The sequence below is a fragment of the Herpailurus yagouaroundi genome, unplaced genomic scaffold (genome assembly GCF_014898765.1).
Source record: "Herpailurus yagouaroundi ecotype Mexico unplaced genomic scaffold, PumYag 161, whole genome shotgun sequence".
Lineage (NCBI taxonomy): Eukaryota > Metazoa > Chordata > Mammalia > Carnivora > Felidae > Herpailurus > Herpailurus yagouaroundi.
Genome location: NW_024412402.1, coordinates 16,935,621 through 16,950,228, shown reverse-complemented (window position 1 = coordinate 16,950,228; position 14,608 = coordinate 16,935,621). Strand labels below are relative to the sequence as shown.

The 14,608-nt window shown below is 43.5% G+C and overlaps 1 protein-coding gene across 2 annotated transcripts; it reads right to left on the bottom strand.

Annotated features, from left to right (window-relative positions):
• Positions 1–470: 470 nt before the first annotated feature.
• EI24 (EI24 autophagy associated transmembrane protein) lies at positions 471–14,251 on the bottom strand. Of its 2 annotated transcripts, XM_040483444.1 has the most exons (11): positions 14,092–14,251; positions 11,354–11,464; positions 7,999–8,144; positions 7,048–7,108; positions 6,154–6,220; positions 5,453–5,577; positions 5,011–5,130; positions 4,546–4,657; positions 3,502–3,613; positions 3,031–3,105; positions 471–2,100 (listed from the first exon to the last, which is right to left on the bottom strand). In XM_040483444.1, exons 2-11 carry the CDS (start codon positions 11,393–11,395, stop codon positions 1,938–1,940), a joined length of 1,023 nt encoding a protein of 340 aa, XP_040339378.1. In that variant the 5' UTR covers positions 11,396–11,464; positions 14,092–14,251; the 3' UTR covers positions 471–1,937. The 2 variants fall into 2 exon arrangements, with proteins under 2 accessions (XP_040339378.1, XP_040339380.1); XM_040483446.1 differs by lacking the exons at positions 11,354–11,464; positions 14,092–14,251 and adding an exon at positions 10,736–10,819.
• Between the last annotated feature and the right edge of the window lie 357 nt (positions 14,252–14,608).

Sequence of the window (14,608 nt, the reverse complement as noted above, 5' to 3'; positions counted from 1 at the left end):
CAATTCTAATTTGCTAACCACTGCCCTCAGGTCTCCCCCTAATGAAAATGTACAAAAAGTTCATACTGCTTTTGCGTGCATCTCATTTGAGACTGTGGCCAGATTTCTGTTACAGATATGTCTAATCTATCATTTGTGCAGGCCTGGCCTCTCAGTTACACTAATAAAACTGTGGATTCCTCACTTCCATCTTTAAGCATCTTCTATAGCCAGTCACAGTGCTGGATAAGCATCACTTCATCCACTTAACCTCCCACCCTTCCAAACTAAGACCAGCTTAGTTGTACAAACACAAATTTCAGGCAGCAAAGATGCGGCCACTTAAATAACTATGCCAATTGTAAAAATTTAATCTTAAATAAGGTAATTGCTGATGAAATATGAAGATCTTTATCAAACCACCCCCACAGCAACCTGGAAGTATTTCTCTGCAATACTACTGTCAAATGACCAAAGATATCACAGATGAATATTGGAAGGAAACCTTATTTTAACTATGTCATTTACATTTTCTTGTGCACAATCTGGTAACAACACCCACTTCCAAGATGCCCATTATTTTAAAACCTTCTATACTTTGAACTTGCTTTTATGTCTCTCAGCAATGAATTTTACATCCTTACTGTCTTGTATGTAATAAACGTTTCTGTGAAGCAAATGTCTAACCTCTTGCCAAATGCAAACGTTCAATACACTGAAACCTAAAAGCCTCTCCCACCCTTCCTGAATATGCAGGAGACATAGATACATACAGACTTTAAAATAAACAATTCCCAATTCTTTCACAAGATGTAAACATGATTATAATCACACACTCCGCACTTTCTTAGGGAACATTTTTTAGGACTAATCTCTCAAAACCACAACCAAATTATCCAAGGCAAAGTGGTGTGTTCCACTTAACCTTTTTTAACGTTTCACAAGGTGATGACTGTTGAAAATCCAACCATTACACACTTGTGGGAAACCAGCTCACGTTTAATTGTGACATTTTAAAATCGGACAAGTGTTTTGACATCTGCCCCCCTCCCCCATACTTAGTCTCTAAAATGACAGGAAAACACCAACCAATACCAGGCTTAATGGGTTTAATAAATTTACCCCTTCAGTTCCTATCTGCAGCACCCAGGATTCCTTTGAAATTCCAGACAGACCCGGCAGCGGCCAGCAGCACACTTCGGACCTCCAGAGTTAAAAGTGCAGGTTCTCTGAGCATTCGGTGTTGTGTGGCACTTGTCCAAAACTGGTACTTCCCTACAGCTGGGGAACTTTCGGTGTACCAGTGGAAAAAAACTTTTCCCCTTCAAGGGGAAGAAAATCACTCCTCAAGACCCAGCAGATCTGGCTGTGAGGTCTTTCCTCCTGTCCCATCTCTTCGGGCTTGTTTTTTTGCAGTGGAGCAAGAGAGACCAAAATCTAACCTGAGTTACAAGAAACAAGACAGTGATGGCTATAAAGGGAGTGACCCGGAGCAAATGAGATGCTCCTTCGCCTCCCACATCCAATATATGTGCTTCACAGAAAAACAACAAAAAAGTAACAGGTCCACAAAATACAACAGCTAGAATTACAAAATCCATTCATCCAGAGGGTGGTGGAAGGCAGGAAGAAGGGGAGTTGGGAGGGTAAATGGCACAGGGAGAAAAAAAAGTATTCAAATCAGTCCAGGCACGGGGGCTGGCAAGTGCTAGAAAAGAGCTGCAGAAAAACCTGTGGTCCATTCAGACCCACCGATGTTAGAAATCCACATACTGGTGTCAGGAAGATTCTGCCTCATGCGCACCAGAGACAAAAATCCCAATTCCTCAGAGAGAAGGGAGTATGCAGCGGGCCCTTGGCAGAGCGGGTCCTGCCTTCTCTGGCAGAGGAGGTGACAAGGAAAGGAGCTCCTACAGCCCCCTTCTGATCCCGCCCATCCCCTCTGGGTGGCAGGCGACTCAGTGGCCTGCAGCAGCCTTCAGTTTGGCAGGAGACGGATGCGGTGAAGGGAATTTCTCGGCAGAGGTTGAGCTACTCAGGGCAGACTGCAGGTAGACCGTCTTGTGGAAAAGTCTGTTGCTTAGGAAAACCACCAAGGAGAAGAGGCGCAACTGGAAAAGGCTGAAAGGCAAGAGACCGGACTTGTTAGATCCCCAGCTGCTCAAACTTCGTGTTTTCACTACTTGACAGCTTATTTTTAAACTTAAAAATTTAGGTTAAACATTTTTAAATGACATAGGGGGAAATAGGAGAACTGAAATTCGATCAAGGAAGGACAGACACTAGACACATGGGTTAACAGGCAGCAACCAAAGAATGCACTGGGTCTGATGCGGTCATGAGTACGACAGAATCACCACTGGGAGTGTCAGGCTTCGAGGAAATAAAGTTACATTTCAGGTTAATTCTGATTTGAGGAGTACTTGTCTATGGCTGACTTCAGAGTATAAACATCAAGCCATGTCTGAAGACATCAAATACTACATGTGCTCCATTTTCAAGAGTTTCAGGGGACAGCCAATTACAGAGCCTGAAATTACAGTGAGCAAGAGTGAGCCAACACCCAAAGCAGATCTGAAATGTTTAATACATGTATCCTCACTGACTTCAGCAAAACTGATCAAAGATTAAACTTTTTTTTTTAAACTTCAGGAGTGCTATTATTATTGCTGAAGATTCATAGTACTTTTACTATCAATAAACTCATGTAGCCAGATCACATAGCCCACTATAAAAAGTTGGCCATTTTTACAAAAATGGACTTACCCATAGGTGTTTACAAGTGCCTTATGTTCAGTGAACTGTTAAATTTTAAGAATATGTGTAATTCTTTGTAATGTAATGTGCATATATGCCTGGGAAAAATTGGCGAATCCATTCCACAAGTGTTTTTCTCTCATCATAGTGTGTATTAATGTTTTCCTACAATGTAAGAGGCTATTTTTTAAAAACTCTCATTCCTATAATTGTGATGTTATAGCCCTGATTCTTTACACAGACAGATAGCTTACATTAGTTACTACATTTTAGCCAACACTGGCTAATACTTACTATGCTTTACCAGGGGTCTTTGCTTCATTGGCGCTGATAATGAATAGAGGAAAGAGGATGGAGAAGAGGCAGCCACTGTAAACAGAAGGGAAATAGTCACCTTCATGACAGCCAAGACTTTGGAAGGGATATTAGAAGCCCAAAGTTCCCTTGCCTCCAGAGCTAACATCATGGCTTGATGAAATCTTAATGTTTCAAACATCTCCAAAATTTTTTTTTTCCTAAGCACCAGCTACTTTTAACACTGCTCCAGGAGGCAACATAAAAGAGTATGTATGGCATATAGAATCATGCAGGCTAGATTTTAATGCTGACAAACATCTGACTATCTGTCAAGGAGAAAAAGTCTACAGACCTGACAGCCAAGTAAGAATGGAAAATGCCTACCACAGGAGCAGGTATACGGAAGGTGCTCCCTACAATGAGTCTTTATTTTTACTAGTCCCCATCAAGTCCCTCAGGTCAAATTACCTGATAATATATGAAGACTGCATTGCTGTGAGGAAAGCCAAGGGCAAACCAAATCCAAAGTAGTAAGGCCAATTCCTTTCTATGTTTGACAACCGCTGATGCATTTCAATTCCTAAAACAAGAGAGCTGATACAATTAGATCGCTTATTTCCTTTTAGTCAAATGACTACGTAGACAAATTATTTGAGGTCTCAGTTTTAGGTACAGATCTGTCATGTAGAACAGTTTAAAAAAAAGCATACAAATTGGAATTGTTTGAATATGGAAAGGCTTCTGTGCAAAGCTTTTCAGTTCAACAATCACAATTTCAAAGCTGCTAAGAATCATGAATTACCTCATCAGCATCCTTTGTCATGATGAGTCCTGAACAAAGGTATCAAATAAAAGGGCAGCCATTCTCTAGAAATCAATTAACCTCTTCCAAACATGGGACACCCAGACAAATATGCCAAGGTCTTTTAAAACATCCCCAAAAGAATATGAAAGCACTGACATCAAATAATTTCTCTAATTCAGAATAATGCATGCTCTTTTATGCTATCGCATGGCTCAGTCAGAGCTACATCAAATTAAGCGGCATAAAGACAATGTTACATTGCCATATCCCCCAGCATCAAAGTTAAGGGTTAAAACCCCTTAAGTGAAAATTCTCTCTTGCCAAAGAGGCTACTTCCTTCCAAAGATGGTTTGCCAATGGCCTAAGTATTGAACAGTTTAAGAAGTCTGCTTCATGGGGCGCCTGGGTGGCGCAGTCGGTTAAGCGACCGACTTCAGCCAGGTCACGATCTCGCGGTCCGTGAGTTCGAGCCCCGCGTCGGGCTCTGGGCTGACGGCTCGGAGCCTGGAGCCTGTTTCCGATTCTGTGTCTCCCTCTCTCTCTCTCTGCCCCTCCCCCGTTCATGCTCTGTCTCTCTCTGTCCCCCCAAAAAATAAATAAACGTTAAAAAAAAATTTAAAAAAAAAAAAAAAAAAAAAAAAAGAAGTCTGCTTCGCAGCACTTCTGGACTGGACATCCTACTTCTGAGTTTCTTTACACAGACTCACCTTTATTGAACCAACGATATTCAAAGCAGTACAGTGAGTAGAGAAGGGACATATGCAGAAGACTAACCAGTTGACCAACAAGGTGGATGGGAAAGAGACTCACAAACATCCCCTGAAGAACAAATATGGAGAATCTTAATTCCAACACTTCAGAGAACTAACACTATTCACCTGCCACTGAGTCCTCCCCCTCTGCCTAGATAGCCTCACAGATGCTCCGTAAGGGTCTCAACAGCAGGAGAGTGGACAATGCCCATGAGCAAGGAAGAGCTGGTAAGTTCGTGTTGCTTATCATTTTAGGATTTTTAAATTCTCTATTTGTTTCTGTGAAAAAATTATTTAAAAAGCATTACCTCCCATAAAGCTTATCTGCCCCCGTATAAATGCAACACCCTTTCTTTGTGAAGCTCCCTCTGGTGAATCCTTTTTCAAAATTTGCCCATGTACCCAGAAGGCCAGTCTCACCTGGATGAGGAAAAGAGCCTGCAGCAAAAGGTTGAAGAGCATGTCAGCAATTATTTTGCTGACACTAGGGAATGGGTGAGGCTTCCTCCCTGACACCTCAAATGCTAGGTCAGCTATGTCCTGTAACAGAGAAAGCAGCTCACCAAAACATGAATAAGACGGCTTCACTATCCATTCCCAAAGCTAAGGCCACTGATCTACCATTAGATCCGCCAGGTGAGAAAAGCCCCCGGACATCTGGCCATGAGATGCTTTTGCGACTGCGACAATAATTCCATTTTTTTTTTTTTTACAAGAGCACAAAAATCACCACTGGCTGCATGACCGACAAAGGTTAAGGCTATGAAATCGTTCCTGCATGGCCACCACTCACAGGCTAAAACCTGCCACCCACCAACCCATCATGCGGCAGCACCCAGACTCCATTCTCTCCTGGACCTACCTGAAACCAAATGGCATTGACAACTTTGCTAAGCACAAACAGAGGAAGTACCCAAAGAGCACTGAAAATGGACGTAAGGAAGAATTCCAGCCACGACCAAACATCTCCATGTAGTGATGGATCACCTAAGAAAGGGGAAAAGAGAGTTGTCACTGTAACTGGAGAAATGAAAAACAAAAAAGACCGAATATGGAACCCCCTAGTTGGTGACTATTCTCCCTCACCACCCACACACACACACACACACACACACACACACACACACACCCTGTGTTTCTTTCCAGCACACGACCATGACTACTTCAGATAGTTTTCCTCTTCGTAGACACATCAAATTCTAGCCACAGCTCTCATTGGAGTAGTCCTAGATATGTGCTGCTTACCTTGAGACAGACCCGCTTACCGGGTGCTGACTGACACATCACAGACCTTTGACAGTACACAGTATAAAGGAAACTACCTTGGTTTAAATCCCAGCTCGGCCCCTTACTAATAGTTTAACCTCGGGTAACTAACTTCCATTTTCTCATCCACGAAAATGATGTTGGTAACAGTACCCACTCAAAGGGTTGTTGACAGGCTTGAGCTAAAAACAGCTAAAGCTCCTGGAACAGGGAAGTGTTCGGTAAACTGAGGGAGACAGGGACAATCCCTTGTACCTCTGCCCCAGGCACGCAGCACACAGCAATGCATATACTTACCAATAATTTGGGCTGTTACTGACTGGAGTACAGGAATAAACACTCGATAAAACAAGAGGAGACTTAACTAAAGGAAAGAATAAAGTAAACATTAAAAGCTCTTCTTTAAAAAGAGTTCCAAGTTTCAGTGTCATTTTCCAGATGGAGGTGCCTTTTCAAGGAGCCCTGAAGAGGCACCAAAACTGGACCCGTTTCTACAGCCTAGTCCTTCTCTAAGGTACAAACCTGACATTGCTTGTAAAAACAGAGGATCTTAGGGACACAGACAAACATTTTAAATAATATTCAGACCAAAATACAGGCACATACTAAATACATAGTAATATTTTATTAAGCAAACATCCGAAAACATCTGTGAAATGTTTGGATTAAGACAAGTTGGATTACATGGAATTCCAAGTCCAAAAAAAAAAAATCTCACTACCCGTTCTTCAAAGTACTCAAATTTCGCTTAAGCCCGTGTTGGCTCTCAGTTAACTCTAGGCAACATTTTCTGGTGTGGGTTTTCAATAGTCATCAATTCTAGTAGAATGATAAGACCAGGTGCAAGGATAACCTTGCTCTTGTCCTTCTGCCTTTCCCTTCTGATAGCTGCTCTTCTCCAAAATGCCCCATGTCAAGAGAAACTGTTACCGCTAACATTAAAACTTGTGAATGAGTCGTTTTTTAAAAATAAAGTGTATATTCAGGGCTATCCCTGACATTTACATACAAGGGTTCTTTGAGTGGAAATAAAATCATTGCAGATGCACAGATTCCCAGTTATGGTTTAAGCATGTATCAGTAGGTAAAAGCTACTTGTCTCAGTTTCAAGAAAAGAATTGAAAGCTATTAAGAGAGCAACAATCTGAAGATGCTTGTAAGGCACCTGGCATTTGAGGAAAAAGAACTCACCCAGAATACTCCACCATTCCAAGCGCAGCACTGGAAAATTCTACTAACGATACGCGGCTCACTGGAAAAGACCACATGCATTCAGCTAATATGGCACACAGGCCATTTCCAAATCATCATTCACTCACTCACTCACCATTACCTTTTGTTGGTTACCATTATTTTTCCAGCACCTACTGTTCTCTCAATGTTCTCCCAGTGTCAATAAGAAATGGTTAAAAATATTTCTTAGGGGCTCCTGAGTGGCTAAGTTGGTCAGGCGGTTAAATGTCCGACTTCGACTCAGGTCATGCATGATCTCATGGTTCCTGAGTTCAGGCCCTGCGTTGGGCTCAGCACAGAGCCTGCTTCGGAGATCTGTCTCCCTCTTGCTCTGCCCCTCCTCAACTTGCCTGGGAGCACTCTCTCCTGTGCACTCTCTCCCCCTCTGTCTCAAAAATACATGAACATTAAAGAAAAATATTTCTAGGAAAACAGATTCTTGTAATTATTATTTGCAGTTCTCTATTCACCATTCTGTCTTTTTAAAACACCATGACATTATTTTTTAAATGTCAGTTTATATAAATCTCTGCATTCTTTTTTTTTTAATTTCTTAAAAGATTGATTGATTGATTGATTGATGGGGGGGGAGACGGCTGGATCCCTCGACCCTGAGATCACAACCTGAACCAAACTGAAGAGTCAGACACAACCAACTGAGCCACCCAGGTGCCCCAAAACACCATGACATTCTGAACAAGCATTATTAGTAGACCCTAGTTTAATTTAATGTGGGGAAAAAAAAAAGAGTCACCCGTAACATTTTTTTTTGGAAAAAAGTACAAAAAACAAAGGGAGTACTGAAACTCTAAGTGACTATATAAGGTCTTCATTCTACACTAAGGCCCAGCCACTTTCTGAAGCGCCCTCCCCCTCAGATATTTTCTGACATCAGCCCCTGCTGCTTACCTCTCTTGCTTCCTTTCTATACTTTGGGCTCTCCTCTGTGCCAGGACACTGCTTGCCCTTCTTCGACGCTGCTCCTCTCTCTTTTGCTGAATCCGAGCATCGAGCTTTGAGATGGTACAAATTCCCCAGATGGAGTCTTTGATTCCCTGTATTAAAGAGGGAGGAATACACATCAGGAGACTTTCCAAAATTACATAAAGTGACATAACAGTGGAAACTATTGAAATTTCTCTGCTACATGGCTTAAGGGAGACTTTTGATATAATTCAAAATTTATAGGAGTTCTAAGAATAGAACTTCCAAATATCCTTTCTCCAGCTTTGCGAAGTAATAATAAATGTGGTAAATTATTTACACATATGCATTTTTCCTATATCAGAATGTGTATTTCTAAGAATGATATTCTTCCATATAAACACAAGTTACCAATTCAAGAAATTTAATACCGAAATACTTGAATCTACAGTCTATATTCCAGTTTCTCCATTTGTCCCAATAATGCCCTCTAGGGCATGTTTACCCTTCACCGTGTCAGAAATCAGTTCAGAATCATATACTACCTTTAGCTGTCATGGCTCTTTAGCCTCTTTCAATCAGAAACAGCTCTTCAGCCTGTCTTTCTTTTTGAAATACAGAGGCCAGTTATTTCATGCTATTCTCTCAATTCAGGTCCACTCACAATTAGACCCAGGTTGCCCCTTTTGGGGCAGGAATATCACAGAAGTGCTGATGTGCCCTTCCCGGTATTACATCCAGAGACACATGACATCTGCCTGCCCTTGCGAGTCATGTTAATTTTACATACTCAGTCAAGGGGTTGTCCAGCTTTTCTCCACTATATGGTTGCAAACTTTTCATCTTGCAATTAATCAGCTATGGGTGGGCAGACAGGGCTGAGACCAGGCAAGTATCCTGCTCAAGTTCTCTGCCCTAGATTTAGTACCCACTGACAATTCTTGCTCAAACCAAGCTTGAAGAACATGGTTGCAAAACAGTGGCTTTCCAATCCCTCTACACTTAAGACTACAGAGCCCAGTATTGCCCTCCCTTATATTCTTTCAGTATTAATCAAATGCCTCTAGTACGTCCTCTATCCTGTGCTAAACTCTAGTGATACTGAGGACAAATTAAACACTGGTCTCTAGAATGACCACAGATGGAGAAAGACACAAAGAAATCATTACTATAAAATGTGAACAGCTGCAGGATAAGAGCATGCCACATAAGACAGAGATAATATGGCGGTAGAGCTGGAGAAAAAAATGTCCTTAAAGAGTGTATGAAGGGGGAGAAGGTTAAGTCTATTAAGACAGTGACAGACGCTCTCGCCAACCATATTGGAAGAGCTCCAATAGCAGAAAATTTTGTTAGTGCTACAACCTCCAGAATTGTCTATCACCCAGCCCCCAAAACTACACTCATTCATCCATCCATTCACCCGCACATTAAGCATCTTCAATGAGCTAGACATTGGTCATATAAAAATGCTCAATAAATGTATAATTTAGCAGGAAGAGTATACAACCAAAAAACGACAAAAAAAAAAAGTTTAAAATATGTGTCCCAAAAAGTTTATTTCCAGGGTAGAATGGTAGCACTGGGGTATTCAACCTCACAAAGAATAGGAAGAAAAAAGACATTCTGGAAGCAAAAGCCAATCTGGACTCAAAAATGGCATTTTTACCTATTGTTATTAGCTAAAACAAACTTTAGATATAACTCCCAGGATACATAAAAATGGGAATGGGCAAATGATTATGTACTAACCACTGATAGCATAAATTGCCAGTGTACACCTGATCTTACTAGTCTTATTTTGCTTTTAACTCCTAAATCTTCCACAAATTGTTTAAATATTTAAGGTAGTTAAGTTTAAATGGCTGAGGGCCTTGTATGTGCTAGAACAATGACAAGATCCCCACCTCTGAGATGTTTACAGTCTACTGGGGCAGACAAACATTAAACAGTACATTGTAGACCTGATTCAGGGTTGGAATTTTACAGCACAAGAATGGCAAGATGAGGAGGTATAGGTATTAAAAGTAGATCTCATTGCATGAAGTCTCTTTGACCCTTCTGAGATACTCCAATTCCCCCTCTTTTACTCTAAAATGTAATGAACTTTTAAGCACTCCCATTGAGCAAGGACCGCCCCCATGCCCCCCCCCCCCCCACAATTGAATGGACCTCTCTCTTGCTCCCAGGAATACAGCTACATGGGCTACAACCAGGGCATTAAGTCTCAGACATCCACTATGATGGAATTGTGTGCTGTTGGTTAATTTGGGTTATTAAGTCCTAAACAGATCTCTATGGGACATTTTCCTAGAGTATCATCTGCACCATGTAGAATGGGGAGAAAATGGGTTCTGTAATGCAAATATGAATAGAGTAGGTAATAGTATTATATCAATGTTCATTGTTTAATTTTGACCAGTGGACCAAGGTTACATAACATAACATTAGGGGAAGCTGGTGAAGGATATAGGGCAACTCTTTGTACTATCCTGCAACTTTTGTGTAAGTCTAAAATTATTCCAAAATAAGAAGCTTTTTTTTTTTTTAATATAAGTATCAGTATACTTTTTTTTGAGAGAGAGGGCAGAAGTGAGGGAGGGGCAGAGAGAGAGATAATCCCATGAGGGGCAGAGGAAGAGAGGGGGGGAGAGTGGGGGGAGGGAGGGAGGGGGAGAGAGAGAGAGAGGGAGGGAGGGAGAGAGAGAGAAAGGAGGCTCACCCGAAGCAGGGCTCGTGTTTTACCCGAAGCGGGGTTCATGCTCACCTGATGCAGGGCTTGAACTCATGAATGTGAGATCATAACCTGAGCCAAAGTCAGATGGTTAACGACTGAGCCACCCAGGCGCCCCCCAAATAAAAAGCTTTTCATTTCTTTATTTTAATGTTTATTCATTTTTTGAGAGAAAGAGAGCACAAGTGGAGGAAGGACAGAGAGAGGGAGACACAGAATCCCAAGCAGGCTCTAGGCTCTGAGCTGTCACTACAGGGCCCAACACAGGGCTCAAGCTCATGAGCCATGAGATTATGACTTGAGCCGAAGTTGGACGATTAATTGACTTGAGTCCCCCAGGCACCCCCACTAAAAATCTTTCTAAAGAAAAGGCTCTGGAGCCAAACTGACCAAGGTTTCAATACTAGAGACATGCACTAGATAGGTCTCTCAAGCTTCTGGAAGATGCAGGACAATACTTACTGTCCTGAGTAGTATGGATGAGAATGAAAACCTGCATGTGAAGAACCCAACAAATAAAATAAAAATTCCCAAAAAAACCCTAAAGGATTTCCTAGTCGGTTTCTGTAGCAAAAAGATCAAGAGATTCCTCGATGACATACTCACCCTGGCAAGGTCCTGGAGAAAGGTTTTGACACTGTCAGCCATCTCTTCACCACCCAAACTACTAACTACACAGGAGAGAGAAGCGTCTCAAAATCTTTCATCATGAAGGACCTGGAAACAGATGGAAAATAATGGGGCAACAGTTATCTTACAAGTAAGTTACCTCACGTACATTTCTACATGATGTTTTCCATGTATTTACATCTCTACTCAGAGTGCAGCAGATTCCAGCACTCCCGTAGATACTAACACAGTGAACTAAGTAAAGATACACCTGCAACAGCTGAAACCTGAAATCAATACAATTTTTTTCATGTTTATTTTGAGACATAAAGTAACCATGTGAGCAGGGGAGGGGCAGAGAGGGAGAGAGGAAGAGAGGAAAAGAAGGAGAGAGAGAATTCCAAGAAGGCTCCACGCTCAGTGTGGAGCTGGATGTGGGGTCGATCTCACAATCGACCGGGGAACCAGGCGACCGAAGCAATACAAATTTTAAATTACTTCCCACTCTTTCACTTTTATATGGGGTAAATGTGCTCTTGGACCAGGCCTCCTTAGGCCTTGAAGTCCCTAACTATCCCTCCTACACTTCCCAAATACTTGAGGATTTGATGAGTGATAATTACATTTCAGTATCCTCCTAAGCGATTATTTATGCTTGATGTATAACCTCAAACACCTGAATGAAAACACAAGAGCAAAATCAAAGTTCTAGCAAGAATTACTAAATACTATAATTCATGCACAGGATCCTCTGGTATACAAGTGAGCTTAAGGTACAATGTGAAACTGCCCACCTAGACCACCAAATAAGCCTCCCTCTGTTTTCAACTTTAAATATATACATATATATACACACAATTTTTTTTTAACATTTATTTATTGTTGAGAGACAGAGGCAGAGCATGAGCAGGGGAGGGGCAGAAAGAGGGAGACACAGAATCCAAAGCAGGCTCCAGGCTCTGAGCTGTCAGCACAGAGCCCGACGGGGGCTCGAACCCACAAACCGGGAGATCATGACCTGAGCCGAAGTCGGATGCTCAACTGACTGAGCCACACAGGCACCCCTATACACACAATTTTAATATGCACGCAAGAAACGGTGGACTATAAACTGGGCCAAAAAAGTTCATGTATATAAACATTCTTTAAAATACTGTAACTTTTTCATTTTATGCATTTCTCAGGTGAATGAGAAATCTAGCTTCAAAAATTATGAGAGACTTTCACAAGCATCTTGTATAAAACTCAACTCTCAAAACACAAGCACATTTTGTCACATATATAACCACTTCAAACTGTACCTTGACCCAACTGGACTAGTGCCACCCAGAACCAGAAGAACAAGGAATATAGAACTTTTACAACACCATATGTACCATCTGCTCCTGAGGTTAAATCCCATTACTTCAGAATAAAGAAGTTTCTAGGGTAAGAAACTTCTGTTAACACTCCCAGTTGAAAACAAAAACACCTCACAGTGACAGGATAACTCGCTGCCAGGTGAATAATAACTGTTCAAGGATGATACCAGTTTGTAAAGACTATCACGGATTCACTCTTAACCAGTTACTTTCTCATCTATAAATTAAGGATCTTAAAATTCTCCATTCGTCTTTTGAATACAAGATATAACATGAAAATGGTAACTTCTATATAAACATAATCCCAATAAACATGAACTAGCTTGGGAATTTAAGGAAGCCAATCACTTAGTCTGGATTTCTCACAGGGCACGAAGCACGGCAGTTCTAGTCCAGCAGAACAGCTGTGTTATCTGAACCGTGGCCATGAACACCTGGTTTCTGCACGTACAAGTGGCAGGTTACCTAGTGGCCAACAGCAGCCTTGGTAGGACAAGTCACTTCAATTCTCTACAGAGACCCTAACAGCCTTCCTTTAGGAATTCTTGGGGATTGTCCGGTTTGACAAAAACTGAAGCATGGAGAAAAACAGAACTTGACACAATTTAAGACCACACAGGAGGAACGTTACAACTGGGCTGGAAGGAATGAAGATGCATCTGGTTCCCATCATTTTACATCTGGAGGAACTGAGTCTCCGAAGTTAAATGGCTTGCTCAAAATCACAGCAAATGAAAGGCTATTACAATCTTCAAAACCCTGGTGTTCAGACCTTGGGTCGGGACTCCTTTTTCCTCAAGCTTTGCAATTAGTTTAACCCGAGCCATCCCATGGACAACTTCTGAACCTAGATCTACAGACGGCCATTAGATTCGCAGCAGTCATTAGAACTTATTAAGCATCTACTGAGGCACATTCCTGTCCTTTCATTTCTAAGCCACCAAGCCCGGAAAGCAGGAACCTGTCCTAGTCCACACCAGGTGCAGAAAGGGTGAGCATCCTCACGTCTCAAGGGGGCTCCACGGATTGCCCCGGGCCCACGGGCTCAGACGCCTCTTCGCCTTAGCTCCTTGCCAATTTCGACCGGAAACTAGTCTCCTCCCGCAACCCAGCCGTACACGAGGTGCGGAGCACGCTCACCTCCGGTCACACGCAGAGCTAAACATAGACGCGCCGCACCTGGGACAGCGTCCCGCGCCCCGGCCCGCACCTTCCTGCCAGGGGTCCCCTCCAGGAGCCCCTGCCCGGAACCCCGCACCTCCGCGCTCGGGGCCTCCCTGTCCTCGCACGCCCTTACCGCCCCTGCCTCGCAAGGCCCCAGCCGCGCGCCCGCTACGCGGCGCCAGGGGCCTGGCTCGGCCACTCTGCACCTACCCGGCCGCTCCGCCGCCCGGCCCCTCCCCCACCGCGTGTCCGCTCGGCTCCTCCTGGCCCCTTCACCCCGGCCGCCAGCTCCCGCCCGGGCGCTCCCAGGGCCGGGGCCGCTGCGCCCGAACTGGGCATGCCCGGGCCGCACGGGGCCGCTGGGAAGTCGGGCGGGCGCCGAGCCGAGCGGAGACGATCCGAGCCACGCCGCGCCGCCCCGGGTGGCGGGGGCGGGGCCGCAGCGGCGGAGGGGGCGGGGCCAGGCGGGGCGACTGAGCCTGGGAAATGCAGTCCGTGGGCCGGGCCTCGCCCGTCCCGCGCCGCGTGCGAGGAAGCCTAGGACCGCCCGACGCGCTTCCCATACCGCTTTCCTCATCCAGTCCTTCGCGATACCTCATCTTGTTCTTTGCCCTCCCCGGTATACTCCTGCCTGGTTGCTTGTCCTTCTAAAACCCTACGAAACCTAACAACAGAATGAAATAGAGGTCACCTTGGTTTGTCTGGTTGGAGATTTTTGTAAGCAAAG